The following is a 17,940-nucleotide window of genomic DNA, read 5'->3' as shown; positions in this document are numbered from 1 at the left end:
AGACACGATTGCAGCGGTTGCAAGGGAAAATTGGTTGGTTGGGGTTGGGTGTTGGGTTTTTCCTCCTTTGCCTTTTGTCAGTGAGGTGGGCTCTGCGGTCTTCTTCAAAGGAGGCTGCTGCCCGCCAAACTGTGAGGCGCCAAGATGCACGGTTTGAGGCGTTATCAGCCCACTGGCGGTGGTCAATGTGGCAGGCACCAAGAGATTTCTTTAGGCAGTCCTTGTACCTTTTCTTTGGTGCACCTCTGTCACGGTGGCCAGTGGAGAGCTCGCCATATAATACGATCTTGGGAAGGCGATGGTCCTCCATTTTGGAGACGTGACCCATCCAGCGCAGCTGGATCTTCAGCAGCGTGGACTCGATGCTGTGTGATGGATATGACCAACATTATGGATGTAAAAAAGACTGAACAGTTTCCTTTTTTGTAAAAAATTTATTGAGAATAAAGTCTATTCTTGATTTTTTTTTAAAAATGACATGACAATCAAAGAAATCTTGAAACATTCTATTTAAGAAAGCTATCAGGGATGCTATCTATGAAGTCCTTCTCAAGCCTGCCTCAACCAACTAGATTCACCCAATCAATGTGCAAGTTAGTTTCCCATGAAAACTGCTGTTCCATTCTGTCATGCATCACCTGTCTTTTTGGATTATTGCATAGCTTTAAATGTGAGAGTGGGAATATATATTTCAAAGCTATGCCCGCAAGAAATTGACATTTCCACACTGGGAAAAGACCATCTTCATTGACTATGCCAGTGAAAGTGGTGGAAGAAGGTATGATCACATATTTAAAAGGTATTGAATGGGGAGGGATTTGAGATAATAGGTAGTTTAAAATCGGCAGACATTGAAGATCAAAAGGCCTTTTCCTGTGTTGTTTTCTACATTATAGGAGTTATATTTTACAATAAAATATTATCAATTAACTGGAAGATACATAACATTAGGATGTATACTCGATATTAAAAGGAGAAAAAGAAACAGGCTGATCAATGCTCTTCAATAAGAATGTTAGACTAATAATTTATTTACAATTTTACATTCCAAACATGACTGTGAATTGACCAATGAAAAATTGTTAAATTATTACCATTTGAGTACATCTTACAAGTCATCTCCTGTCACAAACAGATGGATGGATTTGTTGGACTTCATCATATGGGCAGCACGTTCTACTCCTACTACAGGAATTAGCTTTTGAGCATCATACTTTGAATATAAAACGGTACAAGTCCAGGAGGCTTCATCGCCCCTATTTTCTGCTTTCAGCATGTTGCAGATATCACTGTAGAAATGTGGATATGTAGGAAGCTCATAGAAAATAAGATGTCTGATGCCCTTTATGGTGTACCTACATTTAAAAAAGTGACAATTTTTAAGATCACATTTGTCATACAAAAACAGTTTATTTCTCATTCACTGTAATAGGCAAAACTATATTTACGACAGAAATACATGTTTGACTAGCCTACTGTTGGGAGAGTTCTTAAATTGTGTATTTACTTGATTTCATATACTTCAATATTTAATTCAACTGCCCTAATCCATCAAAAGACCTGTTGCATCAGACTAAGTGCAAATAAAATTGATTTCTTTTCACAACTTTTGTTTGGGTCCTTGCCAGGAATTCTGCTCAACGTTTACATAAATCAAAATACAAACTCTAACATAAACTTGTGCAATTTGAAGTATTTCAAAAACTCTACTTTAAAAACATTCACAAAAACATTCAGGAATACTAACGATGCAAATAATTGAAAATGAATTTACCCCCCCCTCATGAAATCAGATTCCCATGAGAAACCTAGTGACATCTGGAAGAACAGCTGCCTCATAGCTCCAATGACCCGGATGCTTGCATGTTCTTCCTGTGACTACATGGGTTTCTTCTGGGTGTCTCAGTTTCCTCATCACATCCCAAAAGACACTTGAGTTCATAGATTAATTATTACTAATTGCCTTCAGTGTGTGCGTGACTTTTCAAATCGAGCAGTGGATGGAAATACAGGGAGAATATGATTAATGTTAAAATAGGCAGATTTTTCAGTGGGGCGTACCACTAAAGCAACATTTTCAAATGGAAACCAGAGCTGTAACTAATTAAAATTCTGCAAATATTTTCTGTTTATGCCAATTTCAAAAGAATTAACTTGAAAAGAAAACAGTGCAATTGACCACAAACTGAATCCAATCATTCTAGCTCAAAAAGAGATGAATTTAGATAAGGAATTAAAGGGCAACAATAAAATATTAAAACATATCTAAGCAGCAACGGTCCAAAAATATATACAAATGAAGGTTGGAAGCAAGCTAATAAAAAAGTCTATCTACAACATCCCCTCTGACGTAATCTCACAATACAAGATTATAAAGACATTATGTGCATTGGGCTTCAGTTCTGCAGTATGCCTATCAGATTTGTACAGTCAGCCTTTCTCCTATCAAGTAGTATTTTATATTACAATGTGGCAGCCCACCACGGCGAGGTGGCGAATGCAACCAAAGGCCAGCAGTCCATGCAATGGCACTGGCCCCAACAAAGTGAACTGGTGGGTGAATGGCAAGGGTAGCTTAAAGGCCAACAACTCCAAAATGACGCTAGCCTTCCTGTGCAGCCAACAGACAGGGACAGTGCATGGGGAAGAAGGGCATTGTTATGAAAGTACCTGTGCACAGGAAACCCACTTTTGCTATGCATGTTGTGATGTCAGCCAAGGGGGGAAAACAGCAGGAATAGTGCAAGTATAAAAGTTGGGCCTGCCCTAATAAAACTCACAGCTTAAACTGACTACGCTATGTCTTCTTTTCAGTAGTGCGTGGCTACAATTGATGACTCTGACAGTTTAGACAGCATTTAAACCCAGCGATGAGTGAACAGGCAGAAGTCAATGCAGTTGCACTCAAGCTGCCGACCTTCTGGACGAATCAACCATAGGTGTGACTTGACCAGGCTGAGGCACAGTTCCAAATCTGGCAGATCACAGCAGAATCCACCTGGTACTACCACGTGGTACTACCACGTGGTGAGTGCCCTTGTCCAACACCGCAGGCTGGGTGGCCAACTTCATCCAGGAGCCCCCATTGGAAGGCACGTACACTGTCTTCAAGGACTTGCTGATTGAGACCTTCGGGCAGGTTAGGGGGACAGGGCCCTGTCAGCCCACATGAACGAGATGCTGGCCCTCCTGGGCCAACACGAGCCCTGCAGCATGTTTGAGCAGGCATTACTGGAGCAGCAGCCTGAAAGGTGCAGCATGAGCGGACATTCTGTGGAACCAGAAGAGAGTGCTTGGCATCCGTAGGGCTCATCACGAAACCCCACAGCCAGATCCGTGCAGAGCCGCTGAGAGAACAGCAACACCCCAGAGGAGGTGATCCAGACGACCAATGGTGTTTTTACCACCAAAGATGGGGCACCTGAGCATTTCAGGGAAACACCGGGGCCAGACGTTGCTAATGACCACGTTGGCTGGCCACCAAGACAGCCTCCTGTAAATTTGGGACCGCCAGTCTAAACGATGCTTCCTCATGGACACAGGAACAGAGATCAGCAACCTCCCCCTGTCGGGACAGGACACCAGGAACAGGCAGATTCGGACCAATGGTACCCACAGGTCCAACTGCAGTTGAGAGGCAGCCTCTTCTATGGGTGTTCATGCTGGCTGCAGTGGAACAGCTGCTTCTTGGGCAGACTTCCTGCGCGCCCAAAGCCCGCTAGTGGACCTCAAGGGAAGAAGATTGGTGCATGCCAAGACTTTTCAAACCTTCCCCCTCAAAGACGCCAGACTCCCAGCACTCCACCTGGACTCCATACAAAGATCAGTCAACAAGTACACAGGATCTTGGCCGAGTTCCCGGCAGTGTTCATGCCCAATTCACCATGGTGATGCCCCAACAGAGAGTACAGCACCACATCCTGACCCAGGGCCCGCCGCTCTCCGCAAGGGCAAGATGCCTTCCTCCATAGAAGCTCCAGCTCTAAAGGAGGAACTCAGGAAGATGGAGGAGCTTGGAATCGTACGGTGGTCGGACAGCCCATGGGTTTCTCCCCTGCACATGGTACCCAAAGCAACTGGGGGCTGGAGACCATGCACCGGCTACCATCAGCTCAACGAGGCCATAAGAACGGATCGGTACCTGTGTCGCACATTCAGGACTTCGTGGCTAACCTGCACAGGGGAAGAATCTTCTCCAAGATGAACCTCATGCGGGGATATAATCTGATCCTGGTGCACCCTGATAATATCCCCAAGACTGCCATCATCACCCCGTTCTGCCTCTTCAAATTCCTCCGAATGTGGTTTGGGCTAAAGAATGCCGCACAGACCTTCCAGCGACTTATGTAGGCAGTGGGATGAGACCTGGACGACATCCTGGTGGCGAGCAGGAACCAAGAGGAGCATATTGCGCACCTCCGCAAACTCTACACCCAACTGAGTGAGTTTGGCTCGACGATCAACCCAGCCAAATGCCATTTTGGATTGGAGCCCATCGACTTCCTGGGCCACAGGATAACCAGGGCTACCCAGAAAGGGGAGGCTACCCAGAAGTTCCCCAGACCAACACGACCAGAGGACTACAGGAGTTTGTGGGATGATCAATTTCTATCACAAGATCATCCTCTCAGCTGCCCAGATCATGTGGCCCTTTTTCACTCGGACGGCAGGCAAGGCGAAGGGTATCACCTGGGATGAGGAGTCAGCAGAAGCCTTCATGAAGGCTAAGGAAGCCCTGGTGGATGCCGGCCTGCTGGCACATCCCAGATCAGATGCTCCAATGGCCCTGATGGTGGATGCCTCAGGAATGGCGATCAGCGGAGTTCTGGAGCAGCATATCAAAGGAAGTTGGCATTCTTCAGCAAACATTTGTGGCCTTCAGAACTGAAGTACAGCACTTTTGACAGAAAGCTACTGGTGCTGTACTTAGCCATCTGCCACTTCAGGTACTTCCTAGAGGGCGTGTCCTTCACAGCTTTCACAGATCACAAGCCCTTGACTTTTGCCTTATAATGACACCTCACACCTCAGAGTACACCACAGATGTAAGGCACATCTCCGGCAAGGACAACGTGGTGGCCGACGCACTGTCCAGGCAAAGTATCCATGTGTTATCAAGGGGAGTGGTCTTCATGACACTGGTGGAGGCGGAGCAGAAAGACAAGGAGATGTCCCAATACAGAACTGCCATATCGGGACTGCAGCTCCAGGACATCCCAGTCAGCACAGGTAACACCACCCTCTTGTGCGATGTGGCCATCAGTCAGGTCGTACCCATCGTCCTGGTGGCTTGGAGACAATAGGTTTTCGACTTCATCATGTACTGGCTCACCTATCCATCAGGACCACGGTCCAGCTGGTGGCCAGCAAATATGTGTGACAGATTGGAGAAACAGGTCAGCAGGTGGGCACACGGTGCCAAACAACCAAGGTACAGCAGCACACCGAGACTCCACCTCAATACTTTGAACCCACAGAACGAAGGTTCAACCACATCCACGTGGACATAGCAGGACCCTTGCTGGTATCCCAGGGTTTCTGCTATCTGTTCACAATGGTCAACTGCTTCACCAAATGGCCAGAAGCAGTCCCGCTGGCAGACATTTCCAGAACCTCGTGCACCAAACTCGTCCTGGGCGGCACGGTTCGGGTTACTGTCCCACATCACATCTGACAGAGGGGCCCAGTTTACCTCCAGTCTGTGGTTCAACCGTGCCAGCCTGTGGGGTGCCCAGCTGTATCACACAACAGCTTACCACCCACAGTCCAATGGGTTGGTGCAGCAAATCCCCAGCTACCTCAAAACCATGCTAGTGACCAGACTCCAATGACCCAACTGGGTAGATGAGCTACCATGGGCACTGTTGGGCACCCAAGGACCTCAACACTTCTTCAGCCGAACTCTCCTATGGAGCTCCACTGGTGGTGCCAGGAGAATTCGTACCATCCCCAGGCGGACAGCATAACAACTCGGCAGTGTTCCTCAGCAGGCTAACGGAAAGAGTCAGCAACCTGGTCCTGATTCCACCTTCCAGGCACGGATACATGAGGACCAACATACCCACAGACCTGCAGGACTGTATGTTTTCATTTGCAGGGGTCCACATCGTCCACCACTTCAGAGGGCATACGAGGGTCCATTCCAGGTCATCTGCAACAATGGGGCTACGCTGAGCTAGAGGTCGGAGAAAATACGGAGATCTTCACCACAAACAGGGTGAAGCGGCACACCTGGACCCGATGCTCCGGTCAAGACACCAACACCACACTGAAGAGGCAGGCCACTGAAGGCTGCAGAGACTTTCCTCCGTGCACCAAGGACAATACTGCCGATTCTGAGGGGGAGGGGTCATGTGGTGGCACGTGGCGTTGGCGATTGAGCCTGCAATCTGGGCGGTGAGCGCAACCAAAGGCCAGCAGCCCGCGCAGCGGCATTGGCCCCAACAAGTGAACTGGCGAGTGAACAACAAGGGCAGCTTAAAGGCCAGTGACCCCAAAATGGCGCTGGCCTTGCTGCGCAGCCAACAGACAGGGACAGCGTGTGGGGAAGGGCATTGTTATGCAAGAAAGTACCCACGTGTGGGAAGCCCGCTTTTGTTATGCATGTTGTGACGTCAGGCACAGGGGGGCCACAGCAAGAACAGTGCAAGTATAAAAGTCAGGCCTGAGCCCTCATAAAGCTCAGAGCTTAACCTGACTACATTACATGTGTATCTTCTTTCGAGTAGAACATGGCTGCAACAACTTGTTTTCTCAGTTCCTGCAGAGCATAAAATATTATTGCAATCAGGAATGGAAGACAATCACTCCATATTCATTGAGAACTCATGAGTAAACAAGAAAACTGTAGGCTAAGCTAATAATGAAAAATAATTCAGTAAAGCCCTAAAATTTTGGAATACAGATTGGCAAACAAGAATTTAATGCCACCTACAATTGCCTTGTTAAGACGATGGCAATCCACCTTTTTGAACTGTCAGGTGCTATGTAGTCAAGATACCCCCAGAATGATGTGCCACATGGAGGAATGGTTGTATGTGAATATGTAAAGTGTTTAGTGTTGCTAGCCTGTGTTTCTGGTTTTTAATGACATTTGAATAACCCTACATAATTCCTTGATTTAATTAAATAAATTGAAATTCTCCACTTGCTAGAATACGTTTTCAATGTAAGATTTTGGTTCTGTCCTCCAGATTACTAGTGCAGTAACATAATCATTACATCAATACCCCCAGAGAAATCTCACCGTTTATAAAAATGGAACCGTTCAGTGAAGAGGAGAAAAGATTTTTCCCCCTTCAAGAACTGATATCTTGCTCGATCAACAGTAGATCTTTTGCTGTATTCACAAATATGAGAAGAATTCAGTTCTTCGTGATTAAAATAATTCCTGAGTCGAACGTAATCGAAGTAGCTTGGTACGTAGATCAACGTGTGGGACATGACTGCTTCTCTATATTGAGGTAAAATCTTCTTAGTGAAAAATTCAAACCTGAGGGGTAAAAAAAATATTCAAAAGCATTTGAACATTTGATATCAAACACTAAAATTAATACATTATTGGTTCATATCTGAGACTCAAGAGTTATACAGCATATAAACAGGCCCTTTGTCTCAGCTTGTTGTGCCATCCACAATTTGACCAATTTGTCCCATAACCCTCCAAACCTTTCAAATCCAAACAGTAAAAATTTTTAAAAATCCAAGGTGCCATTAACAATAATTTTTGAGAATCTCACTAAATTAACTAATGTTTCTATGCAACAGTGTTCCTGTTCAAACAATGGAATTATATCTGGATTTTTGATTCCATTGCTTTCTCTAATTAAAATCAGCATTTAATTATTAGCTGACTCAATTTCTTTCTCACAGAATTTTGATCAATACCACTGTCTTGCAAACTGTACAGATTTCAGATTTATTGTTAGAGTACATACATGACATATTTAACCCTGAGATTGTGTTTCCTGCGGACACAGCAGAATTACCCATTAATTGGTAGTGCAAAAAAAACTGTACACAGCATAAACATATAAACAAAGAACTGTAAACAGATAAAGAATGTAAACAAACTGACTGTGCAATACAGAGAGAACAAAAAGAAAATCAATGAAGTGCACAAGTAAGAGTTCTTAAATGAGTCTGAGTTTGTCGTTGAGGAGTCCGATGGTGGGGGGGCAGCAACTGCTCCTGAACGTGGTGGTGCGAGTTTTGTAGCACCTAGACCTCTTCCCTGATGGCAGTAGCGAGAATAGAGCATGTGCTGGGTGGTGAGGGTCTTTGATGATTGCTGCTGCTCTCTGATGGCAGTGTTCCCTGTAGATGTAATCAATAGTGGGGATGGTTTTGTCTGTGATGTCCTGGGCTGTGTCAACAGTGCATCCAATTTTGATCTGAAAACAATTTCAATTCCAGAAAGAAGAAAAATAAGGGGTCCAGTGGCTGATCGTGTTATTTCTCAGTTTGTTTTAAATGAGGTCATGTTAAAAATCGGGGTTCCACTGTGTAAGTATATAAAGGTCAGCACAACACTGGGCCAATGGGCCTGTACTGTTCTATGTTCCAATCGAAGGGTCACATACTGAATGGCGATGCAGATGGAGGGCTTTATGCTCAGGGGTATTGGTGCTCCCCTGAGCATAAAGACCATGATGCTGCCAGTGAGCACACTTTCCACACTCCTAAAGAAATTTGCCAGGGTTTCTAGTGTCATACCAAATCTCCGCAAACTCCTCAAGAAGTAAAGGCACCGACATGTTTTCTTCACCATGCCATTGGTGTGTTGGGTCCAGGAAAGATCGTCCAAGATAGTGTCTCCCAAGAACTTAAAATTGCTCACCCTCACTTCCTCTGATCCCCCAATGATCACTGGATTGTCTACCTCTGGCTTTCCTGAAGTCAACAATCAGCTCCTTAACTTTGGTGACATTAAGTGCAAAGTTGTTTTCAGACTCCATCCTGTAGGCTGACTCATCCCCTTCATTTATACAACCTACTACAGTGGTATCATCAGTAAATTTGTAGATGGTCTTATTGTCATACCGAGCTACACAATTGTAGGTGTAGGTGCAAACTGAGTAGAGCAGGGGGCTAAGAACACAGCCCTGTGGTGCTCCAGTACTGATGAAGATTGTGGAAGAGATGTCCTTACAAATCTTCATTGACTGTGGTCTGGAGGTGAGGAAATCCATGATCCAATTACACAGAAAGGTGTTAACTCCCAGGTCTTGGAGTTTGTTGATTAGTTTACCACTTATGTGATAAGAAGTGTTTGCTGCAAAGATTACATTAACTTGTTTCCTAGTAACAAAGCTGATGCAGCAACTCTGTTGTCCAATAGCAACCACTGTATCTCCAGCATTCCCTTCAATTGCTATGCAAAATCTTTATAAATGGTCATCAATTATTATAACAACGAACTCTGTTTAAACACTTCACCTAGATGTTATTGTTTGTTAATAGTGTAATGGAGACAAACTTCCTGCAGCAATAAGTAACTAAATGCTGTTCTGGGACAACTGCAGTTCTTATCTGAATGAATAAAATATGTCAAACATTTCTAATTAATTCCCATAAATATTTTGATTCTTATTTTCAATTTTATGAAGGTTTGGAGTTTATCAGTGCTATTCAGAATAATTTTGCCAATATGGCCAATTATCTAGCCAACATAAATTTGTTGATTACAAATCAGATTACAACTTTTTCATCTCTATTAAGGGTGTACATTGTGTTTCAAGAACAAATGACACACATACCCAGGATTCAAATAGTTCTTAAGAGGTTTTTGCAACATGGAAAATTATGTCCACTTTGATCAACTACTTCGTGATTTAAAAAAATCAGAATTGGTTCTTAATCCTCAGAGATAGTCCTGCATCAACAGGTTAAATAGACATGTCCCTCTGGAGCAGCCATTCTCCATTTTGTTTTTTGCTAATGGTCCCTAGGACTCTGCTCAAAGTTTATGGGCCCCTTTCCTGTGAAGCAGTCAAGTTTTGGTTTATTCCATACTTCTTTCCTACTGACTACATAAAAAAACCAAAATATATTTGCTACGAGAGGTGAAAAGAAAAGAAGGCTTTTATTTAAACGTGCTGCAGCCACCACCCAAAACACACTCCCCTTTGAGAATGGCTGCTCCAGAGCATTTCTTTACAGTGGTTAACAATCAATGTAATGCGATGCATTGTTAGGTGCTAAACAAAGTCAATTTGCACTAAAGTCTACAATTAGCTTGTCAATATATTTTATGGGTAGAGGGAATATCAGCTGGGTTACTAGAAGAACATTCTTTGTCTTTAATTAGTATCAAAGGAAGCTTTACATTCTACCTGCATGAACATCTTAGATTAGAAATTTATCTGAAAAACAGCACCTCCAACTATGCAAATTTTCCATAATACCATACTAGTCAGTCTTTAGTGGGCTCTCAATCAGTCATGGCTCTTGAAATTTTTAATATTTTTGAATAAATAGAGCATAGCATCAACTTCAAGAAAGCAAACAAGTAACAAACCAATGTCTTCCTAACAGAAATAAGTTAAGCCGGTTACAAACTGTTTCCTAATCTTCAAAAACCACTTGTCTATTCAATTAAATCAAATGCATCTGTTCTTAGAAATAGAATGGTTTAGAATTGTTAGTTATGACAAAGCAGAGATCAATTTATTTGCAAATATATATATCCTGCATATTTGAGTTTCCAATGTGATTATTAATAACAATAATCATCCAATTCTCTTTTTCTTTTTCTATTTTTTGCCTGGCTAAAGTTTCACCAAAGACAATTCAAATTTAATTCAATTCTTTATTACAAATAAATTCTTAAACATGTAGGAATACCTTGTATCGGTCAATTCTGTGAAGCTAGAGACATCCACTCGCTGGAAAACATGTGGCAACTGCACCACAACATGGCAGATTGAACCAGTTTGAGGCATGTTTCTCACTGCCACCTGAAAGACAGAAGCAGAATCAGGACCTTCATTCTCCTGAACAACTAACACTGACTTTAGCCAAGATGCTTTATGGTGTTTTAAGTGGGTTGTGGATAAACACACATGAAGTCAAGATAACCTAGTGTACTCATTTATAGCAATACAAATATAGCATATTTTAAGTAATCCAAGTTTCCTACACAATAAAAAGTGAAAAGATAAAAGTTACCAAACAAAAATGAGGTGATCTTCCTCTGAAGAGTAAGCAAGCACTTTGCTTTGCAAAAGCAGTTATGGGAAAGATGTAGAACCATGGTTTTCCATGTTTCTAGACCAAGCACAAGTCCTAAAAACATTAAGGAGCTGGAAAAAAGTGGTAAGACTGTTTAATATGCACTTTGCACTTCACTGCAAATTAAACATAATATTCTTTGCCTTTCCAGCAGCTCCGAATTAAAAACAGCTAATCAATAAAAATATTCTATTGGCTGCATGGTGTGTTTAAATAATAGTCTTGAGTAAATATTACTATCTTGCAGGGCCTCTGCAATCCACACACAGGACAATTCAGAAACAAGTGCAAACTGAAATATGTGTATGATTGGATTAATGTTTAAAAAATGTGATTTATGAATGGTTTCAATCAAATTAAATACAATTAAAATCAGTGAACAAATAATTCCTAAACTATAAAATAAACCAATTCAATAAAGCCTTTGACAAACAAACCTGTCCTTTATAATTGAAGCAGTGTTTATTATAAATAGAATTAATCTGTGGATTCTGGAGTGCGCTGAAGATCAAAGTCTGTCTGTAATACTTGGACCAATTGTTGAGACACCACACACGCACACGAGAGAAATCCACTCCATGCGATTCACGAGGTAAATGGTTTAGATGTTTCATTAGATGCTGTAATGAGCGAGAATGTACAATTGAAAATTATTGAACTTACACCAGCAAATCTACTATCAGGGAGACATTACAGATTACAAGTTCACGAGGGGTATAAATAAAGTGAATGCTCAGCCTTTCTTTTGCTTTTCTGAAAAGATTAACAGTTTCAAAAATTGGTGATGAATATTTTGTTATTTTTGTAAAGCCACCAAAACTTTTATATCACAATGAACATGCCAATTTTTTGAGCATATCAGGCATTGTCAATTTTATTTTCATTTGATGAAACAGTTTCTTCTATACAAAACAGCAAAAAGTTTGAAGATATCCATGGCTTTTTAAAAAAATTTCAATATTGGGGAAGACTAATAGTTAATAAATTCAATTTATCCAACCAAACCCTTCACTCTTCCTAATTTTGCCAGCTGATATGTGAATCCCAAATTATTAATAAGCCCTGAAAGGAATATGTACCTCTGATATATATAAATATATATTTTTAAAATTCCACTGAAGAGGACTGTTGAAAGCAGCTTCTTACCAAGACATGTTCCCAGTTTTGCATAAGATATACATCAGCTTGGTCAATTATTAATATTTCTATAGAGGAAAGAAAATCAAAGTCGCTCGTCTTATCATCTTCACTTTTGATAATTGTCCGCAAACCCAGTGGAGAAGCAATTATGATATCGCTAGAATAAAATGGCGCATACAATCTTATGCTCCTTCGAAGGATGGCCACACCTGCATTATAGAAACAAACAAGCATAACTTAGTTTATGAATAATGAAGATGTTCTCCTCTAATTTTCTATATCTCCATGAATATATTTATTATGTGGGCAGCTTTACAGTCCCACGTGGTCTTGGGGACACCCGGCTGATGTGAATTTAGTTCAATTCAGTCACAATATAGGAAAAACCCAAAATACCCTTTGGTGAAGAGGTATGAGGGTGATGACTGTCAAGATAGTGATGCGAACACTTATGAAAATAGATTAAAAACATACGAGTAATTATAAAGGAAAAACAAATTATTTAATTATTCACTGATAACAAAACTGGAACATCAAATACTGAGTGATATAGTGACACTAATCAAGCTGTTGCTTCAATACTCTAATGTCCCTGGTCCAATCCTAACTCATCCTTTCCACTAATAGCCCCCTTGGCACTTTCCTGCAGTTGCAGGAAGTGCCACACTTACACCCATACTTACTCCCTCATCACCCCTTGGGGCCCTAGACAGACCTTCCAACTGAAGCAACACTTCACTTGAGAATCTGTGGGAGTTATCTACTATATTCGCTACTCCCATTATGGCCGTCTCTACATCGGTGAGCCTACATACAGCCTGGGAGATCACTTCGTTGAGCACCTTCACTCCATCTGTATCAATGACTAGGATTTTCCAGTGGCCAACTATTTCAATCTGCACCCCCCTCCTGTGCTGAAATGTCTCTCCATGGCCTCATGGACTGCCAAACCAAGGCCACACACAAATAGGAGAAGCAACACCAATATTCCGCCTTGGCACTCTCCAAATGGATGACATTAACATTGACTTCTCCAGTATCTGCCAGCTTGCTCCACACTCTCCCTCTCTTCCCTATCCCTCTGTCTTCTTTCCTCCAGCTCTCCACTCCCTCCCTCTCCATTCAGAGCCATCCTCCCTCCCTTATGCACCTATTACCTCCTGCCTGTGGGTCTGTGCTCCTCCCCCCCCCCCCACTATTTTGTTCAGGTGCCTGCCGATATTTTGCTCATACTTTGTGATGATGGGATCAAGCTCGAAATTTGGTTATGTAGCTTTATCTTTGCTATATAATGTACAGTTTGACCTGTTGAGTTTCTCCAGCATTGTGTTTTTTGAGTTTGCATGTTCTTACTGCGACACGCGTTTCCACTTCAAACCCTTATGCAAAAAGATCTAGCAAAGGAAGACAACTTTTGTTCTGTATGATAATGAAATCAAGTAAAGGAAGCCAACTTTTGTTCTGTCTGATAAGGTTGATCTATATAAACTGAGCCAACTGGACAATAGGGGTCAGTCTTGGGGAGCAGGTGACCTATGAACTAATGAGTGACCCAGAGCTCTGTTAAGTTTTATTCTTGTGCTGTGTAATAAATTGACTGTTGAACCGAAAAAAAATAAATAAAAATGTCTAGTTTCCTCCCACATCCCAAAGATATGCTGGTTGAAGGGTTTATTTGGACTGTAAATTGCAGAGTAGTGGTTGAACCAGATTTTAGGGGGAGGGGAGTGAGCTGTTGGAAAGAATCTGTTCTTGAACCTAGAGTTACTGGTCTTCAGGCTTCTGCACCTTCTGCCCTCAGGAAGCAGTGAGAAGAGGTTGTGAGTGGAGTGATAGGGGCCTTCAGTGAATGGAAGGTCAGAGCCTCTGATGGACCACACTATTTGCCACTTCCTCTGCATTCTTGGACATGCAAATTACCAAAATAGACTGTAAAGCAACCAGTTAGTATACCTTCCAATGTACCTTTAGAAGTTTGAGAGTATTTGATGACATACCAGATCTCCTCCCACTCCTTAGAAAATAGAGGAGTTGGTGTCCTTTCTTTACAGATGCTTCGATGTTCTGGCTCCAGGAGAGGATCTCTGAAAGACGACTTCCAGGAACTTAAAGGAAATATCCCCTTCCACTTTCCCATCAAGGTTGACAGCTACATTGTTCCTCAGTGTCATGGTGTTGGTGACGTTGATAACAATATTGTTCAGACACCACCCAATAAACTTTTTGACCCCCTTCTGTATTCAGACCCATTGTTTCCAGTTATATGGGTGGTGTTGTCAGCAAATTTGTCGATTGAGATGAAGCCAAACTTGGCTACGAAGTCACGTTTACAGAGAATAGAGCAGGAAGCTAAGCTATCAAACTTGGATGCCCGTGTTGATGATCAGAGGGGAAATATTGCCACTGATTTGCACTGCCAATGAGGAAGTCTCAGATCCAGTTGCAGAGGGATGAACAAAGCCTCAGATCCTTTTTGCTGGTATGATGGTGTTGAATGCCAAGGTACAACCCATGAACAACAATGTGACATGGGCGTCCTGTGGTTTAGGTGATCTAATGCACAGTAGAAGATAAGCTAGATGGTGCCATAGACAGGCAAACTGAAGTGGGTCCAGGTCCTTCACTGAACAGAATAGCTACACACCCAAGCTAGGATTGTTTTCTTATACATCAACCAATACAACAAATGAAAAAGTTACCTATTCGAAAATGATCATCGACATTGCCCGCAAAGATGGCTTCATAATCTTCAGGTCGTTTTAGATTTGGTGGTTTGTCATCTGGATGACAGCCATATTCATCACGAAATCTCTTCTTATTACTTATTTCCATCTTATCTTTCACATCGAGAAGACCAATCAAAGTTTGAACTACTCTTAAAACAGAATCTCTAAACGGCACCACAATAAGAACCTGAAAGTGATTTAAAAAAATTATGGTTCTTTAAAAAAATGATTGGCAATCAATATATGGACAAATACAGCAATAAGCAATCCTCAAACCATCTCTCCAAACAGCATTAATACCTAGATGCACAAGAACAAAATGAACTAGTAGTGTTTTACTGCCAGCTCCCTCCTGCACAAAATCCAAGGCATTTAATTCACATTGATATACATGCACCAGTATTTATCACGTTCATCAAAACATTTTCTTTGCATTATTAGTGGAGATATTCACTCCATATATATTAATAGTCCCAAAAATTAAATCAGAGGGGCTTATCTCATCAACGATTTTTAGAAAGCACAATAAACAGATGTACATTTGCTTACTGGTTGAGAGTTACAGGCCATTGTCTACTCAATAGTGACAATAACATGGCTAATTGTACAAATTTTGCAAGCATCATCTTTAAATATATACCAATTTTATCATGCACTCCTATCACACAAATACTAGTTTAATTCTATGTCATGCCTGTTTCCATGTTAGAAAAAGATGTTTCAGTATGCTGCGATTGCAATCTTGGTGGCGTATACAGCAGTTTACCAAAGGATTTTTACTCAAAACACAATTAACTAAATCTAACTGGTTCTAGATTCTTTCCAACACCAATCAGGTTCATGAACTTCACCTTGTTACACTAATCATAGACTTCTCCGACACCACAAAAGGACTGCCTACAATATTGTAAATTCATTTTTTTTCCCCTCAAGAATACTGTGAATGTTATCTGTACCTTTTTGCATTTGATTTTTTTTTTCATTCAAATCATGTATACCATTGTAGTATTTTTGAAGTAAAATTCCTGTTTGGTTGCAGCAAGTAAGAATTTCAATGCACTTTGTACAACATACAGGGCCCTCCATAATGTTTGGGACAAAGACACTTTTCCTTTATTTCCCCCGGCACTCCACAGTTTTCAATTTATAATCAAACAATTCACATCAAATTAAAGTGCACATTCCAGATTTTATTCAAGGTTATTTATAGGTTTCGGATTGACCATGTAGAAATGACAGTACTTTTTTTTAAATACCTAGTCCCCTCATTTCAAGACACTATAATGTTAGGGACATTTTTCTTCACAGGTGTTATGTACTTGGGCATGTTTAATTGCTTCATTGGTGCAGGTGTAATGAGTTAGATTTGCATCTAAGCTTTTGATCATCTTTGGAGTCTGTAGTTGCCACTTTTCAACACGAGGACCAGAGTTGTGCCAATGAAAGTCAAAGAAGCCATTAAGAGGTTGAAAAAAACAAGAATAAAACAGTAAGAGACATTGCCCAAACCTTAGGATTGTCAAAATCAACAGTTTGGAACATCATTAAGAAGAATAATTCTGGTAAGTTCAGTAATCACAAAGGGATAGGTATTTGGGATACCGATGACAGAACGATCATAGTCATGAAAAATCCCCAACAGATCAGAAACATTCTCCAAGAGGCAGCTGTGGATACGTCGATGGCTACTATTACAAGCTCCCGTTTAAGTAAGGGATAGACAGGAGGAACTGAATGGTCACAGTTAACATTTCACACAAGCTCCAACACCGTCCAGCCACAATTCGATACATTGGAAGAACTGAGGGAAGGCTTGTCACAGTCTGTTCCAGTTTTGATACATTTGCAAAGACATTGTGATTTTGCAGGGGAGAACCATTCTGGCGGCTGAAGAGAATGCTGTTTGAAGCACCTCGTGGCCAGCCATTTTTGTGGAATCCAAGGCAAAACCTGCTCTGTGAATGTCTGGGCCTTTTCAGTGGATTGACCTGTGCCGGGAGGGTCTTTTGGGAAGCAAGGTTCTTTTTGATTGTGACTAACAGTGAATGTCACTTGGAGAGACGGGCGCCAGAGACTTGGAAGCTTCGTGGAGGCCGCCCAGTTCGAGCCTCGCCTACAAAAGGACCAGGAGTGTTATGACAACAGCTCGTGTGGATGGACATTTCTTCAAAAGCAATGCAGGATGAACTTGTGAGTTTGTAGCAACCACAATTCCAGTCTTCCCATCAGTTCATCATTAATTCTGGACATCAAATTTCAAAGAGGTACGCTTCAACACTGAATTTGAAAGACTGAAGCTTGTCGATTTTGGCCTGGACTGTAATGATCTGGGTAACACGCACATGCAGAAACTACACTGCAAGATGGTATGCTTTGGATAGCAAAGGTTGTATGCTTTGAATCTTGGGCAGTTCCTTTACGGCTCCACACTTTGCTCTTGCCATCACTCTGATACAATTAATCTTGGTCTCATCTGTCCACAAGTCCTTTTTCCAGAACTCTGCAGGCTCTTAAATACTTCTTGGCAAACTGTAATCTGGCCATCCATTCGGTGGCTAACTAGTGGTTTGTATCTCGCAGTTTAGCCCCTGTATTTCTTTTCATGAAGTCTATGGAGAGTCGCCATTGACGTATTCACAGCTGCCTCCTGGAGAATGTTTCTGATCTGTTTGGGATTTTTCATGACTTTGATCGTTCTATCATCGTCATTGCAGGTCTTCCTTGGGATACCTATCCCTCTGTGATTACTGAACTTACCACAATTCTTTTTCTTAATGATGTTCCAAACTGTTGATTTTGGTAATATCTCATGGATTTATTCTTGTTTTTCAACCTCATTCAG

At 41.8% G+C, this 17,940-nt stretch overlaps 1 protein-coding gene across 2 annotated transcripts in view; it reads right to left on the bottom strand.

Moving 5' to 3' along the window:
• Window positions 1-220: 220 nt before the first annotated feature.
• utp25 (UTP25 small subunit processor component) overlaps window positions 221-17,940 on the bottom strand; it is a 33,649-nt gene continuing 15,929 nt past the window's right edge. The window contains exons 7-13 of one of the 2 annotated variants that reach the window (XM_069931169.1): window positions 15,072-15,285; window positions 12,379-12,581; window positions 11,670-11,852; window positions 10,846-10,958; window positions 7,247-7,492; window positions 1,095-1,355; window positions 221-365 (exon numbers count right to left, since the gene is read on the bottom strand). In XM_069931169.1, coding sequence (XP_069787270.1) covers window positions 1,109-1,355; window positions 7,247-7,492; window positions 10,846-10,958; window positions 11,670-11,852; window positions 12,379-12,581; window positions 15,072-15,285 — 1,206 coding nt within the window. In that variant the 3' untranslated portion in view covers window positions 221-365; window positions 1,095-1,108. Of the gene's footprint in view, window positions 366-1,002; window positions 1,356-7,246; window positions 7,493-10,845; window positions 10,959-11,669; window positions 11,853-12,378; window positions 12,582-15,071; window positions 15,286-17,940 lie in introns of those variants that run through there. The other variant, XM_069931168.1, reaches the window with a different exon arrangement.

Source organism: Narcine bancroftii, chromosome 4 (assembly GCF_036971445.1).
Source record: "Narcine bancroftii isolate sNarBan1 chromosome 4, sNarBan1.hap1, whole genome shotgun sequence".
Lineage (NCBI taxonomy): Eukaryota > Metazoa > Chordata > Chondrichthyes > Torpediniformes > Narcinidae > Narcine > Narcine bancroftii.
This window is presented reverse-complemented; position numbering and strand designations above follow the sequence as displayed.